This window comes from Meles meles, chromosome 6 (assembly GCF_922984935.1).
Source record: "Meles meles chromosome 6, mMelMel3.1 paternal haplotype, whole genome shotgun sequence".
In the NCBI taxonomy this organism is placed as follows: Eukaryota; Metazoa; Chordata; class Mammalia; order Carnivora; family Mustelidae; genus Meles; species Meles meles.
This window is the reverse complement of record NC_060071.1, coordinates 43,260,127-43,282,955: the sequence shown is the minus strand read 5'-3', so window position 1 is coordinate 43,282,955 and position 22,829 is coordinate 43,260,127. Positions and strand designations below refer to the sequence as shown.

At 36.2% G+C, this 22,829-nt stretch overlaps 1 protein-coding gene across 1 annotated transcript in view; it reads left to right on the top strand.

Annotated features, from left to right (window-relative positions):
* Positions 1–22,829, top strand: part of ADAM10 (ADAM metallopeptidase domain 10) — a 134,995-nt gene that overhangs the window by 32,929 nt on the left and 79,237 nt on the right. The window contains exons 2-3 of the mRNA XM_046009157.1: positions 2,794–2,944; positions 20,313–20,431. Of these exons, the coding sequence (XP_045865113.1) occupies positions 2,794–2,944; positions 20,313–20,431 (270 nt within the window). The remainder of the gene's footprint in view (positions 1–2,793; positions 2,945–20,312; positions 20,432–22,829) is intronic.

The window sequence follows — 22,829 nt, the reverse complement described above, 5'->3', positions numbered from 1 at the left end:
CATTAAAAGATAATTGTCTGTTTCAACCAAAACAATAACAATATATTGTGAGATTTATAAAAAGTAAAATATACAATGGCAATAACCTCTAAAGGCCAGCAGGAGGGAAGTGGAGGTATAATAATGTCAGGTTCTTGTACCTGAACTGTTAATGGTAGACTGGGATAAGTTAATGATATATACTAAAAGCCTTAAAGCAACTACTGAAATAACCACACAGGATTTTGCTGATAATCCAATGAAGAGAGAGTAATGGAATCATAAAAATAATTAATCCAGGGGCACCTGGGTGGCTCAGTTGGTAAAGCAGCTTCCTTCGGCTTAGGTCATGATCCTAGGTTCCTGGAATCGAGTGCCACATCAGGTTCCCTGCTCTATGTTGGGCTCCCCACTTAGCACTGGGCTCTCCACTCAATAAGGAGTCTGCTTCTCCCTCTGCCTCTCCCCTCATGCTCATGCTCTCTTTCTCTCTCAAATAAATAATAAAATAAAAATCTAAAAAAACAAAACAAAACAAAAACAAATGGGTTAAAAGTAAAAGGATAGGAAAAGATACACTATGCTAGTCCCCAAAAAAGAGGGTAATGGCCATATTAATATCAAAGTAGATTTTAGGACATAGAATATTACAAAGAATAAAGATCATCTGATAATGATAAAGGATGAATTAATCCAAAAGGCATGATAATCATTAACATCTATGTATGTAATAACAGCTTCAGACATCAATGAAACAAAGAACTGCAAGAAGAAATAGAAAAAAAATCAATCATAGACAATACATCAATCATAGATAATAGAAGAGGTAGATAGAAATCATTAAAGATATAGAAGACTTGAACAACCTCAGCAACCAACTTGACCTGGTTGACATTTATAGAATACTCTGACTCAATAAGAACAGAGATTGACATTTTTGGAGTACTTACTGTTAACAGCAGAATACACATTCTTTTCAAGTGCCCATGAAATATTGGCAAAGATCATATTCTGGATTATAAAATATAAGTGTCTGATTTTAAAAGGATTGATATATACCACAAAGCAAGTTTTCTGGCTATAGTGGGATTAAATTAGAAGTCAGTAACAGAAAGGTATTTGAAAAATCTTCAGTATTTGGAAGGTAAATAACAGACTTCTAAAAGGACTTGCAAGGGTCAAAAAGGAAATTCAAGAGTATGTTGAATAGAATGAAAGTGGTAACAACAACATCTATGGGATGCTGCTAATGCTGTACAATGGGGACATTTATAGCAGTAAACATCTGAGTTAGAGAAGCTAAGTTTTTTTTTTTTTTTTTTGAGAAGGTAAGTCTTTTTTTTTTTAAGATTTTATTTACTTATTTGACAGAGAGAGATCACAGGTAGATAGAGTGGCAGGCAGAGAGAGAGAGAGGGAAGCAGGCTCCCTGCTGAGCAGAGAGCCCGATGTGGGACTCGATCCCAGGACCTGAGACCATGACCTGGGCTGAAGGCAGCGGCTTAACTCACTGAGCCACCCAGGCGCCCCGAGAAGGTAAGTCTTAAATCAGTGACATTACCTTTGGAAACAAACAAGAAAGAACAATTAGACTCAAAGTAAGCAGAAAAAAAATGAAGATCAAAGTGAAAGCCAACAAATAGAAAACAAAAATAATGAGGGAAAATCAAAGTAAAGTTTTTTTTTTGTTTTTGTTTTTTTTTACTTTTCTTTTTTAGAAGATCAGTAAAAATCAATCTCTAGCCATCCTGATCAGGAATGAAAAAGACAAGATATAGATTACCAGTATTAGGAATGAGAGAGGTAACATCACCCCAGATTCAAAAGATATAAAAAGTATAATAAGGGCATATTATGAACAAATTTATTTCTGTAACTTTAACAATTTAGGCAAAATGGACAAATTCTTACTGCTCACTTTAGATAACCTAAGGGTGCCTGGGTGGCTCAGTGGGTTAAGCCTCTGCCTTCAGCTCAGGTCATGATACAAGGGTCCATCAGGCTTTCTGTTCAGCAGGGAGCCTCCTTCCCCCTCTCTCCCTGCCTGCCTCTCAGCCTACTTGTGATCTCTGTCTGTCAAATAAATAAATAAATAAATCTTTAAAAAAAAAATAGTAGATAACCTGAATAGCTCTTTATTTATATATGAAATTGAAATTGTAGTTAATTAACTTTTTACAAAGAGAACTTCAGGGCAAGACGGCTTTATGGTGAACTCTATGAAACATTTAAGGAGGAGCTAATACCAATTCTATATAAAAGTGTGCATAAAATTGAAAAAGAGATATACTTTTCCAACTCCTCTTTTACTCTAATATCAAGCCTTGGCAAAGATAGTACAAAAAAAGGAAGCTATAGACCAGTGTCTCTTGTGACTGTAAAAGGTAATACACCATGACCAAGTAGGGTTTATTTCAGTAACGTGGAGTTGGTTTAATATTAGAAAATCAGTCAATTTAATTCTTTATAATTAATAAGCTAAAAAGAAAAAATCCATATAATCAACTTACTAGGTGCAGCAAGACCAGGTGACACAAGTCAACATCTGTTCCTGATAGTTTTTATCAACGAAGTATTCATAGAAAACTTAACCTGATAAAAGACGTCAAAGACAAACCTATGGCTAACATTCACACTTTTGTGTGTGGTTGAAATTCCTATGACAGTAAGTTTTTAAAAAAAAAGTATGTGAAAATACATTAATGAGACCGTTGTTTCATATGTATTTGTAGATATTTGAATAATCGTGGAACCATATTAAAACTAGAATGGATCATCAGAATGATACTAATTTGAACTGTCTATTTTTTATAGGTCAGTATGGAAATCCTTTAAATAAATACATTAGACATTATGAAGGATTATCTTATGATGTGGATTCACTACACCAAAAACACCAGCGTGCCAAAAGAGCAGTTTCACATGAGGACCAGTTTTTACGTCTAAATTTCCATGCCCATGGAAGGTGAGTAAATTTATTGCTGTGCTGAAGTTTTCCTATATTTAAGTTAAAAGAAGAAATTTTGTACCATAAATTTTCCTTCTCTAATGGAAAGGTCCCCATTTGGAAATTCAGCCTATGCTAGAATTTGGCATATATGCAAAAAAATGTTTTCTATTAAAATGGATTATTCTTTTTATATTAAGGAAACAGTCAAACTTAAACGTTTTTAAATTTATAAATCTAGTCCTCTATTATATTATTGGAGGATTTTTAAAAAGAGTTATTTATTTTAGAGAGAGAGATTGAAAGAACACAGGCAGGAGGAACAGAGGGAGAGGGAGTTAAAATCTTAAGCAGACTGTGCGCAGACTGTGCGCTGAGTACAGCGCGGGGCAAAGGGCTTAATCTCATGACCCTGAGATCATGACCTGAGCTGAAACCAAGAGTTGGATGCTCAACTGATGGCACCACCCAGGTGTTCCTAAAGAAGATTCTTTTTCATAATTTCCAACTACTTTTTATATGTCTTATGGGTTGATATATCTGTCTTGGGCCAACAGTGAAAGTAACTCGTTTTATGTCATTTAGTCATTTAATTTCTCAACTCAGTTTTTAAAAAAATTTATTTCATTTTATTTTATTTATTTTGAGAGAGAGAGAGAGAGAGAGAGAGCGAGCACAGGAGTGGGGTGGAGGAGAGGGAGAGACTGAATCCTAAGCAGGCTCCATGCCCAGTGTGGAGCCCAACATGAGGCTTGATTTTAGGACCCTGAAATCATGACCTGAGCCAAAATCAAGAGGCAGATGCTTAAGTGACTCGCCACTCAGGCACCCCTAACTCCATTTTATCATTTCTAAAATGAGGTTGTAGACAGATTACCTATTGGACTTCTCATTTCTCTGATTTGTTAAGGGATAAAGAACAGGGAGCCAAGGGAGAATGGTAAAAATCACATTTAGTGCCTGGGATGTCCCAGGTGCATAGATGCTTAATGTGTTTTCTTATGTAACTTCTCAAAACCCAAACAAGGTAAATATCTTTTTGTATCTGAGAAAACTAAGGCTGGGAGAAGTTTAATAATTTCTTTAGAGTTACACAGCATAGATTTGAGCCAGATCTAGCTCACTTAAACCCCATATTTTTTTTCTTTCTGTGCGTTAGGGGTACTCAGATACAAAATCTTGGAGTACTCTTTTTTAGACTCTCTCCCTTGCTTGCTGTAATTAGTAAATCTATTCCTTTTGTGTTTTTCCTACTGGTGTAACCCTGATTTATTGTTTAGCTCCTAACAGGTTTCCCAGCTTCCATTCCATTTATCATTAAAGCTATTCTATGGACTTCTACAAGATGACTCTTCCTTAAATGCTTCCTTTTTCATGTCAGCTTATTGCTCTAAAGTCTTCAGTTAAGGATTGTAAGCCAGATTTCTTAACTTGGCTTTCAAGATTCTTTCTAAATTAGTTCTAGTCTATTTTTCTGAACTTTATTCTGTTTCCCAACATTAACTGTCTTTTTCACCCAGAATGATCTAATTGCTGACTATACCATGAACAGTTTGTTTTCTGTGTCATTTATCTTAAATCTTGATCATCTTTTAATGTACAGTTCAAGTTCTGCTTCTTTAAAGATTTACTTATGCCTTCCTTGAAACCTTTAAATAGGTGAAATGTACCATTGGCATTTGATTCATTCTATCTTCCTTTTTATGTATTTCATATTTATTTTTCTATATCTGTGTTTTTTGTTCCTCACAGGAAGACATCTTGGCTACTATTTAGTAATGTTTATTATTTGTACTTATGCTTAAGTATACGGATGTACAGATGCTTAAGAAAGATATTAATGGGGTGCCTGGGTGGCTCTGTGATTTAAAGCCTCTGCCTTCGGCTCAGGTCATGATCCAAGGGTCCTGGGATCGAGCCCCACGTCGGGCTCTCTGCTTGGCAGGGAGCCTGCTTCCTCTTCTCTCTCTCTCTCTGCCTGCCTCTCTGCCTACTTGTGATCTCTGTCTGTCAAATAAATAAAATCTTTAAAAAAAAAAAAGATAATGGGTGAAAAATCAGATAACAAATGCTATGAAACAAAGTATTTATGCATGGAAATGAATGTGTTACTTAGATTAATTTATTTTCCATATTAAAAGAAATGATCATTGTGGAAAAAAGCACTTTTAAGTTACAAAATCTCTTACTTTGATTCAAAGGAGGTAAAAAGTTTCATTTTTAAGGTCTGTTTGTTTTTCTAGATAAAAATTTTAGTGGCAATAATTCATGTAAATTTTTATGACCCTTACCTTCAGATATTTTTAAATTACCCATTCTTTATTAGTGCCATGAAATAACAAGCAATCATTAAGCCTTCATAAGTTTTTAGTGACTACCTCAAAATAAATTTAATACTATATTCCAAATACAGTGTAACTACCTAAAGGAAAATTTAGATTCTGGTTGCCTTTGGTTTGTATACCACATTTCTATTATATCATTAGATTTTTGTGTTTTTATCTATCACATAATTCATATTGAGCTTATGGCAAAACTAAATTCCCAGACTCCCCGCCCCTTTCCTTTGGTGTGTTTATGTGTGTGAGTGGGTGTGAGCATGTGAGTGCATGCTGTTGTTTATTAATCCAAAAACTTATTTATTGACTGCTAGTTAAAGGTTACGTAGTTTAGGCTGTGGGTAGTAGAAACATAAATCAAACATAGACCTAATAGGGGCAGCAAGATACGGGTTAGCTGTTTTATAAGAGGAAAATGTGATATGGTGCTTTATAGGTAAAAATACTATAGATATTCAGATGAAGGAGAACTTACTTCTTACTTACTTCTCTCAACAAAGGACCTGGAGCCAGGAGATCTCATGCTGCTTCAAGGGGAGTCTGCTTCTCCCTCTCTCTCTGCCTGCCTCTCCCTCTGCTTGTGCTCTCTCTCTCTTTCAAATAAATAAAATCTTAAAAAAAAAAAAAAAAGAACTTGTGCCACAGAATGTGGTCATTGTAATTATGTCGTAATCAAAATGTGGTCACTGTAATTACGTCATAACATACGTTAGTTAAAAATGTGATGATGATCTGATAGTTTTATTTTTGTTTTCTTGCAAAGGTCTACAAAATGACCTGGTTGATGTAGTTACAGATTTCCTGCTAAGTCTTTCTTACTCCACCATACACAAAATGTTAGTTTTGGTACTCTACAATCCCTCATAAATAGGATTTGTATTGGTACACAAATTATGGGTTATTCAGTTAATAACAATTTGTAATACAAATGAGAAGTGACTATGGTAAAACAGCAGTGTGTCCATTGGAAGACCAAGCTTTATTGTGTATATGGTTTTGGGATGACTTTGGGCTATAGTGAGCTCTAAAATGTGTGCTGTCCTTGTGCATTGTGACTAGACTTATTATCTGTTTTTCATCTTTTTTCTCCCCAAAGATTTTATTTATTTATTTATTTGACAGACAGAGATCACAAGTAGGCAGAGAGTCAAGCAGAGAGAGAGGAGGAAGCAGGCTCCCTGCCAAGCAGAGAGCCCTATGCGGGACTTGATCCCAGGACCCTGAGATCATTACCTGAGCCGAAGGCAGAGGCTTAACCCACTGAGCCACCCAGGTGCCCCTGTTTTTCATCTTTTAAAAAATAATCAAGTAGAGTTTAGGTCTCCTGATTATGTAGTAAGGCTTAATCCCCTAGAATCAGATCACTATATTTTAATAAATTACAGAACAGAGCAGTTAACTGAGAAAAGAGGAAAATACTTGGAAAGGGCTCTGCTTAGACATTTATGACTTGCATTTCTGAGTACTAGCACAGTCTCTCTCTCTCTCTCTGTGTGTGTGTGTATTAAAGTCATTCTTTGTGCTGTTTGTTTTATGCTTAAGTATATAAGCAAATTTCCTTCCACCTGGCTTCCAAGTGTCCTAAATAAGAAAGGGAATGCAGAAATGTTAAGATTCTTTAAGCCCTAAGTCCGTTCTTAAGAATTCCATGAAAAACCACTTCTCTTGAAATAAAGTTTAAAGTTGTTTAGGGGCACCTGGGTGGCTCAGTCGTTAAATATCTGCTTTGGCTCCGGTCATGATCCCAGGGTTCTGGGATGGAGCCCCGGATCAGTCTCCCTGCTTGGTGGGAAGCCTGCTTCTCCCTCTCCCACTCCCCCTGCTTGTATTCCCCTTCTTGCTATCTCTCTGTTAAATAAATAAATAAAATCTTAAAAAAAAAAAAAAAAGCTAAGGTGAGAACTGATGATTGCTCTGAGTTTTACTTCTTCAATAGTATTTCAATCTGAAACACCGTTTTTATTTTACATGTTTTTAAGCACTAAACTAGGCTTTATGTGGAAGAGATGGAATGAGTGTAACCAAAAACAAAAAACAAACCAAAAAAACCCCTCAAAGGCTGAGCTTCCTTCTGCCCATTTTGAAAAGGGAATGGAAGTAAGAGTATAAAAGTACTTTTCTGGTGTGCCAGGCATGCGACTGTTAATCTGAGGGTTGTAAGTTCAAGTCCCAAATTGGGAATGCAGCCTACTTAAAATAAAATGAAATAAAATAAAATAAAATAAAATAAAATAAAATAAAATAAAAATAAATTTTAAAAATGCCAAAATGTGTTCACAAAAAATAGACTTTTGATGTCAGAGTTTCTAGAGTTGATGATTTAGACAGTAAATGTCAGAAATTGCCTATATTTTAGTAGTAGAAAAACCCATCAATCACTTTCTCAATTGTAAATTATATTTCATACTAAAATATTGCACGTGCAGCTGGGTCTTTCATGAGGTAAGTTCTCCAGCTTAGATTTGATTTACTTTGGGTTCATAGCCATCCTTCTTTTTTTTCTGTTCTTCAATTGATTAAGCCCCACGTAAGTTGTGCTGTTTCTTAAAAGTGAAGCAAGGATTTTCTATAATTAAAAGTTATTTAAGTGTTTATTCTATTTCGTTATACTTGAAAATCCTTTATATAACTATTGCATGGAAATGTTTAGTTTATTGGTTTTATACTTGTTAGGTTGTTTTATTAAGCATCAGTGAAGTCTTGTATAGTTGTATGCTACTTTAAAACTGGTAACTGTTCAAAAATATTTTGGTAATAACATATATGGTTTCTTTTTGAAAAGCTTCTGAATACTGAGATTCCTCAGTTGGTTGTATCATAACCTCTTTTCTAACTTCTTAGAAGTCTTTGGTTCTTTGGGTTAACAAATTTTGGGGGGGAGGATTGACAAATATTTTTAAAGATCATTTATTTATTTATTTGACAGAGATCACAAGTAGGCAGAGAGGCAGGCAGAGAGAGGAGGAAGCAGACTCCCTGCTGAGCAGAGAGCCTGATACGGGGTTCGATCCCAGGACTCTGAGCTGAAGGCAGAGGCTTTAACCCACTGAGCCACCCAGGCGCCCCTTTATAATGCTTGTACATAGGGATAAAATCAAACTCTTCATTTGTGTATGAGTCTCTGAAATCTTTTAACCACTTTGAACTAGTTATAAAACAGTCTGTGCGGGGAGAATAAGGCTAAATCAAATGTAAACCAAAAGTCCAACATCTAGATAGAGCCTTATCTTGGTGTGGGACATATAGTTGTGTAAAATAGCAGTATTTTTTTTTTTTTAACCGCAAACCACAGATTGATTTGAATGGAATTTTGATCTCTGGATTGAATGAACAAATGCATTGTGCATTTCTTTCTTTCTTTTTTTTTTTTTTTTAAAGATTTTATTTATTTATTTGACAGACAGAGATCACAAGTAGGCAGAAAGGCAGGCAGAGAGAGAGAGAGGGAAGCAGGCTCCCTGCTGAGCAAAGAGCTCAATGTGGGGCTTGATCCCAGGACCCTGAGATCATGACCTGAGCCGAAGGCAGAAGCTTAACCCACTGAGCCACCCAGGTGCCCCTGTGCATTTCTTTTTAAGTTTATTTGAGCTACAAAAGTTGTTTCTCTAGTTTTAATATACTGTAATTTACTAAGTCCACTTTCATGTTTTAAGCACCTAATGTATTCCAGGTACTTTAGTAGTCACTAGTAATAGAGTAACTGAACAGACAGGTCCTTGCTGGTGAGGAGTTTATGGATTCATGAGAAAGGCAGGTGTTGGATTAGGAATAACAGCTGTGATAAATACTAAGAAAGGAATGTTAAGAAGATTACTGTGGGAGCATTGGGGGATGCCATCTTGTTTGGAGGTCAGGGAAGGCTACTCTTAGGAGATGGCATTTAAACTGATCCTGGAAGGATGACAGAAGAGTTGTTCGTTAGCCAAAGAAGGGAATGAAATGTGCTCTAGACAGAGGAAACAGCATGTGCAGGGATACTGAGATGAGAAGTGGCATGTTTATGGAATTGAAAGAATTTCGTTATATGAAGGGGTGTAAAATATGAGGGAGAATGGTTCCAAATAAGACTGTAGATGTAAATAAGAGCCACATCTCTGAGCATTTATGTAAGTCATGGTAATAATCTTTTATTTAGTCTTGAAAGGTTCCCCTCCCCACAAAGATTTTATGTATTTATTTATTTAATTGACAGAGAGACAGCACAAGTAAGCAGAGTGGCAGAGGGAGAGAGAGAAGCAGGCTCTCCGCCGAGCAGGGAGCCTGATATGGGGCTCGATCCCAGGAACCTGAGATCATGACCTGAGCCGAAGACAGAGGCTTTAACCACTGAGCCACCCAGGCACCCCTAGTCTTGAAAGGTTTTTAATGATAAGTAACTGTGTAAGGTTTAAGAAGTTCTGGCTGCAATTGAAGAATAATTTGGAAGGAGTTAAACTAAATGCATTGGGACTGTTCAGGAGGCCGTTGCACTAGTCCTCATGGGAGGTGGTAGCCTGCATTAAGCTGGTGTTAGAGGTGATGAAGGAGAGTGGATAAATTTAAGACCTACCTTTAAAAAGGTCGAATTTATTGAGCTTGGTTGATACATAGGTATAAAAGGAGTTATAAGAGGACTGCTTTCTGGTTTGAGCAACTGAGTGGCTACTGGGTCCACTTAGATAAGGAATATTGGAACAGGTATAAATTTGAGGAGATATCGTTAAGTTCAGTTTTGGACATGTTTTGTAGAATTCATGAGGAGGGCCTAGGAGAGAACTAAATGCCAACAATTTAAGTTTAGGTGGTGATTGGGGGGGAAGCAAAGCCTGATGAGTGGTAAGAAAAGTAGAAAACCTGAGAGTGTGGTATCCCCGAAGCCGAGGGAAACAATATTTTAAGGAGGGGAGTGGTCAGTTGGTGCTTCTTGCTTTTGTTATGGTGAACATTAGCAATATTCCTAATCGATATTATTTACCCTTTTTTGAATTTCTCTAGTTTTGATGATTTTTGCTGGATCTAAATGCATAGGGTAGTCCAGATTTGGATACATCATGGTCACGTATAAATAGCTATGGTGGCAAAATAGCTTTTTTTTTTTTTTTTGGTGTGAATTTCTAATGATTCATGAAAATAGCCAGTATATTTTTAGGCATTTTGGTTTTAAGAGCATATTGGCCAATATCTTTGACAACCATCTGTACTAATTCTGCAGTGATCGATTATAAGGACTCCAGTTGTCTTTTTTTTTTTTTTCCCAGTTGTCTTTTGAGTGTAGCATGGCTAATTTTTACTTAAATGTGTGAAGCAGAAACACATCAGTTAATTTTTTTTTTTCTTAAAGATTTCATTCATTTATTTGACAGACAGAGATCACAGGTAGGCAGAGAGGCAGCCAGAGAGAGAGAGGAAGGGAAGCAGGCTCCCTGCTGAGCAGAGAGCCTGATGCGGGGCTTGATCCCAGGGCCCTGGGATCATGACCTGAGCCGAAGGCAGCGGCTTTAACCCACTGAGCCACCCAGGTGCCCCCACATCAGTTAATTTTAATTAATAATTTGTATGCATCTTTGAAATCTTAAATTATAATCACTTTGTATTAGTTAGGTTCGCAAACTCATTTCTGGGAGAACAATGCTGAATGAACAGACCATGTATGAACACATAGCATATCAAGAATCTTAGAAATGGTAGTAGGGGACAAATAGTTGTGTTATAAACAGTATTCATTGTTTTTTGTTTTTGGTTCATAGTAAAACTGTTCAGACCATATATGTGACTCCCAAAATCTTACATTTCAGTTTTACAAATAACTTACTCCCACTTGTCAAACTGAGTGAGCCTTTCACATTCTAAATCTTGAGAGACTTTAGAGTTCACTTTGTCCAGTGTAATATTGGATGGTATTTTTGAGACATGGTCATTCAGCTTCACTTCTTTGTGTTTCAAGTCCCCAAATAGGAAATGTTATTTGTGCTTCCCATGAACATTTAAGAATCTGCTATATTGAAACCTTTGTTATCATATGCCTTTTTTCCCCCTACTAACTATAAAGTGAGAAGATGAGGTGGTATCTTGTATTTATTTATTTAGTTTTAAGATTTGTTTATTTATTAGAGCATGCAGGAGTTCAGCAGGGAGGGGCAGAAGGAGATGGAGAGACTCTCAGGCAGACTCCCTGCTGAGCACAGAGCCCAGCCCCAAAACCCTGAGATCATGACCTTAGCCCAAATGAAGAGTCAGAGGCTCAAGTGACTAAGCCACTGAGGCACCCTAATGGTGGTATGTACTTCCTAAGTTCTTGTCACTTGATCATTAATCAGTTAATCGTAGTTTCTTAGTATAAATTGTAAAGTAGAAGTTCTTACCATTTTGTTCTTTTTCTTTTGGAAGTTGGGGTAATCAGGGAGGCAAATCTGAAAACTATCAAATGTTTGGCAATAGCAGAGCAGCAGTACATCCCTTTCATCTGAAACTTTATCTTAAGTGGGAGGGAGATTTAGGATAAGAACTGAGTATAGTACTCATCCATAGGGAAGGAAATGTGAGCTGCTTGAATAGCCACTGTTGGATGGGGTAGAGCCTGGGAGCAGAGTTTGGAAGAGGTGTTTGGATCCTTAGGCATGTTTGGGTCTGGATGGTTAAAAGGGGCACTGGAAAACATGGACAGGAGTAGAATAATTGAGGAGCATGGGGAAGAGATAACGATAGGTTTTTATCTTTAAAAAAGAGAGATCTGAGGCGGGCCTGGGTGGGACAGTTGGTTAAGCCTCCATCTCCTGGTTTTGGCCCAGGTTGTGATCTTGGGGTTGTGAGATTGAGCCTTGTATCGAGCTCTGTGCTAAGCAAGGAGTCTGCTTGGGATTCTCCCTTTCCCTCTGTTCCTCCTACTTGTGGGCATGCTCTCCCTCTCTCTCTAAAATAAATAAAATCTACTTGTCTCTCTGCCTACTTGTGATCTTGGTCTGTCAAATAAATAAATAAAATCTTAAAAAAATAATAAAGTGAAGTTAAGAGATAATATCTAGAGACCTCAGGGATGTCCTGTTAAGTAGTACAGTTTTATTTCTAGGAGTCATTGAGCCAGGTCTACCATAGCCCTGTTCCATTTAGATAACGATAGACCTCTGTTTATGATGACAGTTCTGGTCTTTGGGACTGCTGGATTATACTGATGTACTTTTAAGCAAGGCTTTTGCTTTTAGGGTTCTTCCCTGTGTTACCAAGGTATTACATAGGTTGAGGCTTTTTGTCCTAATATGGCTTCAGTTCAAGGGATGTACCCTTTATCTATTGTTTTCTTCTGAGAGTCAGAGCCATACTCTCATTAGCCAAAATAGCAGCTGTATTCTTAGTGTTCTAATATAGAAGAGATACTTCTTCATATAAAGATGTAGAGGGTACATAAACTTCCAGAAATTTTTATAGAGTCCAATGCTAAACAAAATTTATTTTGTTGTTCTGGTACCTCTATTGTTTCTTTAGATGTAGAGTGCTTTTCTAAAGCTCAGAAAGGAAAACCAGCTATTACTATCATACGGTACAACTAGATCCTTAAAACAGTGAAGTTAGAGAATTAGAATCTGTTTGATTTGTTTTTTCAAATTACTATTATTTGTTAACTGATTTTGCCCTCCTATAATTTCACTGCATTCTTTACATCTTTACTATAATGCCACTGAGGAAAACAAGAAAGAACTACAGTAGAAAAACTATAATCAATATGAGGGACAAAATACTGTTGATCAGTAGAATCAGTATAGTGGTTAATCTAAAGGTAGAAAAACATTCCAGGTGCAAGTAATGTTCTTTATATAGAGCATCTTTCTTCCCAAAGAAAATCTAAAGTTTTTCCTTGATGACAGTGTGCTATATAATGATAATAAGACTAAACTTACTGAAAGAAACATAGTAAAAGGAGACAGAGGTTAGCCTTAATCTTGAAAATGGCTGAACCATTAGAAAATTTCTTATGGTGGTATTACAGAATTTTCAGTGAGAATTAAATAAGGTTATATTTTTATTTCATTATCTTATTTGCATTTGTTCAGATTTTAAAAGATGACTTGTTTTTAGAGACTGATAATACTACATTAAGACTACTACAGCACTCAGTGTGTATTAGCTTGACTTTTTAAAAAAATATTTTATTTATTTATTTGACAGACAGAAATCACAAGTAGGCAGAGAGAGGGTAGGAAGCAGGCTCCCCACTGAGCAGAGAGCCCGATATGGGGCTCCATCCCAGGACCCTGAGATCATGACTTGAGTCGAAGGCAGAGGCTTATCCCATTGAGCCACCAGGCGCCCAGCCACCCAGCCTGACTTTTTAAATCACATGCTTGAGATGCATTTGTGGTATCATAGAAAGAGCAAGATGCAGCAGCTGAATACTGAAGTTCTAGTCCTAATTCTAGTCCTGTGACCTTGAGTCACACCCTTTGATAAAAATATGCATCATGACTCCTTTGCAGTGTTACTCTGAGGATAAGATGTAGTAACATAGGTAAAAATGCTGTGAAAATGCAAACCTATATACATTGTTATACATTGTTATAATCTCATTATCTTCGCAATATCACTGTCTCATTTGGTTCTCTTGGAGCTTTTATCACCAAGAACGATATCTCTGGCTACACAATTTTATCTTATTCTCCAAGTCTTTTGAATACAATGATTTAAAAAATTTACTTATTTATTTTTATTATGGCAGAATAACATATCACTAACTCTTTTCACCATTTTTAAGTGAACAATTCAGTTGTACATTTCATAGTGAGCTACCACCATTATCCATTTTCAGAGTTTTTTCATCTTCTCAAACAGAAATTCTTCTTTTCACCCTACAAGCAGGTGAAACAATTTTACTTCACAGTTGTCTTTAAGACCACAAAACACTATGTTCTTCATACAAAAATATTAGTACAGATAACTATACTTTCTAGAAAATGATTATATAGACCCTCAAAGAAAAATGCACACCATTACATGATTTCAGACAAGTTGCTTGGGAAAAACATATCTGGACTGATTCCTAAAACATACCATAAGACCACTCTGCATCTTTTGGTTCAAAGTATAGATTACTGTCATCAGTACGTGTTCCACATTCTTACATAGTTGGTAATACACATAAAGACTGGTTGGTATGTGACTTAATATTCCATTGGTTCATCAGCCTTTTCTTCAGGTTCATCAGCAGGTTGAACAGGCTGTGCCTTTCTTTGTGGTCTTTCTTCAAGACCTTCTAGGAATGGAGATACATCATCCTCCTCCTAAGTAGTAAACTCCAAGTCTTTACCAACAATTCCAGTGGAAACATTCTTTGTGGTTCGGTCCCGTTCTGCACGAAGTGTCTTTTGTAAGGCACACAGACCATGTTTAACCAGGTCATCGAACCCAGACATATGTCTCTCCAAGTGAGTACAAGCTGATTGAGAACAGGCTCCAGTGGACATGGCTCTACAGTCAAAGTAGTTGGCAAATGGACAGGTTTGGAAAATATGAGGGCCCACAACATCTTAACCAACACCATATGGTCTCTGGACATATCATTGTGTTTGTATCTGGGTCTTGCTTCCAATTAGAGATGCAGGACAAGACACAGGAGAAGGTGTTCAAACAGAAATACTTTACCCATTAAACAATAATTCCCTGGGGCACCTGGGTGGCTCAGTGGTTAAAGCCTCTGCCTTCGGCTCAGGTCGGATCAAGCCCCACATCGGGCTTTCTGCTCAGCAGGGAGGCTGCTTCCTCCTCTCTCTCTGCCTACCTCTCTGCCTACTTGTAATCTTGGTCTGTCAAATAAATGAATAAATAAATCTTAAAAAAAAAATAATTCCCCTTTTCTGCCCTTTCAGCAGTCCCTGATAACCTCTCTTTTACCTTCTATCTCTATGAATTTACTATCTCTATGAATTTACCTCTTGTAGGTCTCTCAGATGAGTGGAATCATGCCATGTATGCCTTTTGTGTCTGACTTACTTAGCCAAGTGTTTTCAAGGTTCATCCATGCTGTAGCACATAACAGAGTTTCATTACTTTTTAAGGCTGAATAATCCATTGTATATGTACTCCATTCATATGTACATTTTTTTTAAAGATTTTATTTATTTATTTGACAGAGAGAGATCACAAGTAGATAGAGTGGCAGGCAGAGAGAGAGAGAGGGAAGCAGGCTCCCTGCTGAGCAGAGAGCCTGATGCGGGACTCGATCCCAGGACCCTGAGATCATGACCTGAACCAAAGGCAGCGGCTTAACCCACTGAGCCACCCAGGCGCCCTCATATGTACATTTTTAAAAATCCATCTATCGATGGACAGTTGGGTTGTTTCCATGTTTTGCTATTGTGAATAATGCTGTTATTAATATTGGTGTACAAGAATCTGTTTGAGTCCCTGGTTTTAATTCCTTCGGGTATATATACCTAGCAGTAGAATTACTGGGTCATATAATAATTCTGTGTTTGGTATTTAATGAACCATCAAACTTTTTCCAGAATACAGTGATTTTTATAAGGCTGTGGTCACTGTAGTTTTTCTGATCATTGAATCAAAAGTGTAAACAATTAAAACAGATTATGTTTTCAGATTGTTTTTTATTCAGGGCTTGTTGAGACACTGGGAAGGTAGAATGTGGTTAGCTAATTATTTTGTAATATGTTATCCAACAGGAATGTTACGAAGAATTTATAATTCATAGAAATATTAAAATAGCGTAAAGATATGTATTAAACAGATGGTAGTGGAACTAAAATTAAAGAATTGGAATTTAGTGACTTAATTAATGGAGTAAATTATGTCCAGCTTCTAATTATTCTTTTGTAGTTTGTCTATTTCATAGATTGTGATAGACTTTAATTCAGTCTTGTTTGTTTTTACCATTTACCTGCCGTTCAGGCTCACCATTCCCTCTTCTGTTGATACATGTTTTAGATGCAAATTAATGTTAATAAAAGCAATGCATTTGGCGGGGGTATGATCTCAGTTTGATTTTTTTGTTTCATTATCTATACTGTTACTTAATTGTGAATGGATAATTGAGAACTGATTTTATATATGGTGTAGTCCAATTTAAATCAGTATGGAGAATAATGTTTTGTACATGTGAGAGGATTTTCTTACGCTGCCAGTATCAGGGTTGGAAGGGAACTACTTCAAGTGTTCTTAAATTTTCTCTGTTAACTTCCTCTAGGGTTCCTATGTGCTTAAACATTTTAAGTAATGTAAAACTATTTTTTGAGGGGTAGGGAGTGTAGCATAGATTGTTTTTACACTGAGCTTAACTGTCTTTCTGAAGCTTATACCTCCCCTTTTTTGCATATAGAATATACTCTTGCTTATAATGGTTCTTAGGGTATAATAATTTTGCTGAATAATAAATCCTGAATGATAAATATACTAAGCCCTTGGACTTTTAGTATTTTAGTCCGTTTAGCAAAGATGCTCTTTTTCAGATAGTATTTATACAGTGAGTTAAAAGTATATATAATGGGGGCGCCTGGGTGGCTCAGTGGTTTAGGCCACTGCCTTCGGCTCAGGTCATGATCTCAGGGTCCTGGGATCGAGTCCCGCATCGGGCTCTCTGCTCGGCAGGGAGCCTGCTTCCCTCTCACTCTCTCTGCTTGCCTCTCTGCCTACTTGTGATCTCTCTCTGTCAAATAAATAAATAAAATCTTTAAAAAAAAGTATATATAATGATAAGTTGATGATTTTTCAAAATACTGTGATCCTTCAAAAAATAATGTATTTATTTATACCTTCATATATGATCAAGAATTTCCTGTTAACAGAAAAAATTTTATGAAAAGTCAGGATGTGTAGTAAGAATTCAGGCAGGATTCCCGTTTGTTCAGGGTAGTCTGTTTTTAATCTTATCTGCAGAGTTCCCGTTTAGAAGGTATATTTGACTTTTGATTACTTGTGCCAGGAGATGGAAAACTTAAGGCTCTACGGATTCTTTTCCTAACCTAGAGTCTTTGTCACAGCTCTGGGAAGCTTTTGGAGTTTTTTGGTGAGAGTTTTAGGCCAGTAGAAAATGAATACAACCTCAAAATAAAGGAGTACCAAGATTGACATGAAATTAAGGAAAATATAAAATAGAAAAAGTTGAAAAAGGGACACAACTTTCTGAAGCTAATGAGTATACCCTGTTGACCCTTATTTACTTAAAAAATGAATTTTTATCCCTTCAAGATAAACTTTATTGAAGTATAATTTATATATATATTTTTAGTGTATGTGCTGCTGAAGTGAGCACAAAGTATAATTTACATAAAATATACAGTTGGCCCTTGAACAATGTGGAAGGTAGGGGCACCAACCCCTTGACATAGCCAAAAAGCCTTGTACAACTTTTAACTCCCCCAAAACTCAACTACTATTGATTATATAATCTTATAAGTCTTATTGATTATATAAACAGTTGATGAATACTACTTTGTATGTCTTATGTATTATATACTGTATTCTGAAAGTAAGCTAGAGAAAAAATATTATTATTAAGAAAACTGTATTATATTTATGGGAAAAAAAAATCCGTGGGTAAGTGGACCCATGCACTTCAGATCTGTGTTGTTGAAAGTTCAACTGTACTCATTTCATGTATCTAGTGTGAGTTAGGTTTTGACAAATGTATATATTTGTGTAACCACCATTCAAATCAAGATATGGAACATGTCCCTCTGAGCAAAATTTCCTTCATCCCCTTTTGCTCTTAGTCTCTCTTCACTCCAGACAGCGACGGATCAGCTTTCTGTTACTGAAGATAGGTTTTTGCCTTTTCTAGAATTACGTGTCTCTGCAATTATACTATATATAGCATATTTTTAGTAGTTTGGCATTTTTTATTGCTAAGTAGTTTGCCATTGTATGAATACGCCACAGTCTTTTAAACTCTACTTGTTGATACTAATTGAAGAACTGATTTCCAGTTTTTGTATATTTTGAATGAAATTGCTATGGACATTTGTATCCAGTTTGTTTTTGTGGAGTTATGTTTTATATTTTCATTTCTTTTGGGGTAGAATTGTGGAGCATAGGGTTTTCATGTTTAACCTCAAAAAAACTGTCAGTTTTCGGAAGTGTGATTGTACCATTTTGTATTTCTACCAGCAATGTGTGGCGGTTCCAGTTACTCCACATCCTACTAACATTTGGGGGTTGCTAATTGAACACTTTGGTTTAGATTCATTGAGGAGAAATTGTGCTATGTGCAGATTCTTTTAACAGTTCTAGAAGAGATTTGAAATATGTTTAAGGGTTTAGTAATGATAGCTGATTAGTTGCCATTTATTTTGTAGCTCCTGTGCCAGGTGCTGTGTTAATGACTTTACATGTATTATAAGCTATCATCCTTAAAAGGGTTTTTACAAGATAGAATTTATTATTTATTAAGAGATCGGAATCCTGGGCTAGTTGATTTTAGGCATAAGATTTTTTTTTTAAAGATTTTATTCATTTATCTGACAGATCACAAGTAGGCAGAGAGGCACGCAGAGAGAGAGGGAGGAAGCAGGCTCCCTGCTGAGCAGAGAGCCCGATGTGGGGGTCGATCTCAGGACCCTGAGATCATGACCTGAGCTGAAGGCAGAGGATCAACCCCCTGAGCCACCCAGGTGCCCTGATTTTAGGCACAAGATTTGATTCATAGTTTGATTCAAACCCTAGATTCCTTATTTAATTTCACCTCAGTATTTTGGTCTTTGTCTTTTGTAGAGCACCATTGAAAATGAGTAAGATTTCGGCTAAGATCATGGTCTTTTGATATTGGTCATCAGGGGCTTCTCAAATTAAATTGAGGAAGGTCTAATGATAATTAGAAGAATTAGAAGCCCTAGGAAAAACATATAGAAGTTGAAACGAGTTGTGTGTGTATGTATATGTAAAAGAAAGAGCATGCATAGTTGCTTTTCTGAGGAGAGTCATTAATGTAGATACCACTTTTTTTTTTAATGAATCAAATATTTTATTAGTTCAGAAAGGCTCACCCACAAAATATGTATTTATCACTTCAGTTTGTTCTCTGACTGCCACACAGTTTAGCATGATTAAAATTTTTTTTTTTTCCTGATCAAAATGACCTCAGTCAGGACTAGCTTCCAGTCAGCACGCCAACAGCTCAAACACTGAAGGGTCACAACTCTCTTCAAAGTGTCTCTCCCTCAAGACCGGGTACATAATTGAAGGAGCTCGGTACAAAACAAAAATGTGGAACCATTTGTAAAAAAAATTAAGAATTCTCAGACGGCGGGAGCCGGGCGTTAAACCCAGCCACGGCCCTTCTAGTCAGATACTCAGAATGCACCGCAGCCATGATGGCAGCCAGGCTCCTCCTGTCTCCTTATCCTGTCCCTTCCATCATGGAGACTGATGTTTCCTCTCTTCTGCTCCTGTACAACAAGGTGAAAGTAGTTAGAACCTCCCGCAAGAGGTGGAGTCTTCCCGACCCTAGTCGTCTCATCGTCGTCTTCTTCTTTTTTAAAATTTTATTAATTTTTAAAATTTTTAAAATAAACATATAATGTATTTTTATCCCCAGGGGTACAGGTCTGTGAATCGCCAGGTCCACACATCTCACAGCACTCACCACAGCACATACCCCCCCCCACCCCCACAGTGTCCATAACCACACCTCCCTCTCCTAATCCCCCTCCCCTGCTTTTTAATGTATTGTTTAAGTTGTGAAAAGTAGGGGAAAATGGCAAAGCTGCAGAATTACTAAAGAGGAAAGACAGGTAGTGGTAAATAATAGTAATTGGGTCAAGAAGCTTGTTTTTATGTCCAAGCAACTTAGTTGCTGTTGGAATTAACTTGTTTTACAATGTGGGAATCAGCCTTTTGGCATTTAATTTTTAATATGTCTTAGACAGTTAATGTTTAATTATATGTAATTTCGATTTGCATTGTAGCTACTAGATTTAATTTTAGAGCAAATTTTTTTAAAGAAAAATCTTATATTTCCAGGTAGACAAATGGTGTGAAACAGTTTATATTTTGCAGAATTTTTAACAAAAAATGTTTAAAATTTGGATCCTTTTAATTTCATTTTTTCCCTTTTCCATCCTGTTTTGCAGACATTTCAACCTACGAATGAAGCGGGATACATCTCTTTTCAGTGATGAATTTAAAGTAGAAACATCAAATAAAGTACTTGATTATGATACCTCTCATATTTACACTGGACATATTTATGGTAAGTTGAATCTTAGAAGGATCTCTTTCTTTAGTTTTTTTTCTGTACAAAGAAACACATATATTTTGAGGTATAGGCATATATTTCAGAGAGGTGGGATAATTCCTGAGGAGATTTAAATGTATTATGAAGGATAACAGTCTTTGAAGAATAAAGTAACCCTTGGACCTATCTCTATATGTATATTTCATATTGAATTGCACATTGCCTGGCTTCTGAAAGATATGTAGTTGTGATTCCCTCAATACCTATGACTGTTAGATTTTTAAAAAAAAAAATTTATTTATTTGAGAGAGAGAAAGAAACAGTGAGAGAGCATGAGAGGGGAGGTCAGAGGGAGAAGCAGACTCCCCATGGAGCTGGGAGCCTGATGTGGGACTCAATCTCAGGACTCCAGGATCGTGACCTGAGCTGAAGGCAGTTGCTTAACCAACTGAGCCACCCAGGCACCCATATGATTGTTAGATTTTTAAAAAAGTTTTTAATAACTTCTTTAATTTTCTGATCTTTCAAGCAAAGCATTAGCTGTGTTTTGTAAGAAAAGAGAAGAAATCTAAAGGGGAAAGTGTAAAGATCATCTTTAATAGCCAAAAAAAAAAAAAAAAATGGGACAAAGTCATTCATAGAAAAATCCTTTTTGGGCCTTCCTGTCTCAGAATCTATTTGCTGTGTTCACAATTCTTTTTTTTTTTTTTTTTAAATCAAGACTTTATTGGATAAATGTTATACAACATTCTTTAACATTTAAGTCTTAGCATACTTCAGATGAGAAACAACCTTAATCATTAAGATTTACAAAATGAAATAGACTTGTGAAGATTCGAAGTATAGACAAAGGTAGCATGAAGCAAAACTTAAATATTAAGCAGCTAAAGCAATGAAAAGTGAAATAACAACATGGTATGTCTCGATTTTAAATACCACCAAATTTCATTTGTTAAAAAATGAAAATGTGGTTTATAACAAAACACTTTGGGAATTTTGTCATGAGAAAAAAATATTTACGTACTTAAAAGAATTGGGAGAGATCAGGTTTTGCCTTTGTATTTTTATTTTTTGGTCATTTCCATCACTGCGCAAAGAATTCTAAAGTTTCATGGCGTGGAGTTATCTGTTTCTTGAAGTGAGCCTGAAAGGTACTGCTGGTGTTCAATCTCAGAACAAGATGGACCCCAGCCTTACCCTAGGGCCATGAAGAACATGGGGCCACAGGGGTACACACAATCTTTAGAGCTACCTGCTGCTCCAATTCCTGAACTGACTTTTTCAGATTTGATCAGATGTGTATAATGACTTCATGAAGATTTCTGAAAAGACTTTAGAATGTGCTCCAAACTACTGTGTTCACAATTCTAACAAATTTCCCTTACTGCAACTGATTAAGAAGGTAATAGGGCGGGGCGCCTGGGTGGCTCAGTGGGTTAAAGCCTCTTCCTTCGGCTCAGGTCATGATCCTGGGGTGCTGGGATTGAGCCCCACATCGGGCTCTCTGCTTAGCAGGGAACCTGCTTCCTCCTCTCTCTCTCTGCCTGCCTTTCTGCCTACTTGTGATCTCTGTCTGTCAAATAAATAAATAAAATCTTAAAAAAAAAAAAAGAAGGTAATAGGGCGATGGGGAGTACACTTAACCCAAGAAAAAGTTACATTTGACAGTTTAGTAGTACGGAAAGAACAGTCAGACCTTCTGGAGATATTAGAGAGGTTCAAAATATTGTTATAACTGTACATTAATAAATACTCAAGATGATTCTCAGTTACTTAAGACAAAGTTAACTGAAAGTTCAATTTCATTTCTATATATTAGATCTTCACTCAAAATCATAACATTATGGAAAATTAAGTTATTAAAATTTTTTTAATTTTTTATTATGCCAGATAAATGAAGCATTTCTGTACTTAGAATTTCTTACTTGTAGATGAAACTTTGTTAATAAATTAAAAGTTTTCTGTAAAGTGTTTTTCCATCAGTCTAAACTTTCGATATTGAACCATTATTCCTTTGATCATTTATCTTTCTCAGCAGAAACTTTGTAGTGTCTACCTTTCTTTGCTAGGTGATGGTCAAGAAGAGTATAAGACTAAATGGGTTTGCAGATAGAAATCATGTTGTTTAAAATACGGTGTCTTGGGTTCTTAACTTTAGTCCTAAGTTAATTCATAGTCAGTTAATTAATGTTAATCTACAATTTAGAAATTGTGGAAAGGCTGATACTTATTTTAATGAGAAAATTTTAACAGATAAATTTAACTTTTAAAGCACCATCCTCCTACTTTACATTTCTTCATATCATTTGATGGCTGGCGCTCAGTTTTTCTTTGTGAATATCTCAAAATATCCTTTTTATCCTATATTTTCTTTCACTAGGGAAGTATAATTGATGGGACAGTGTTACAAATT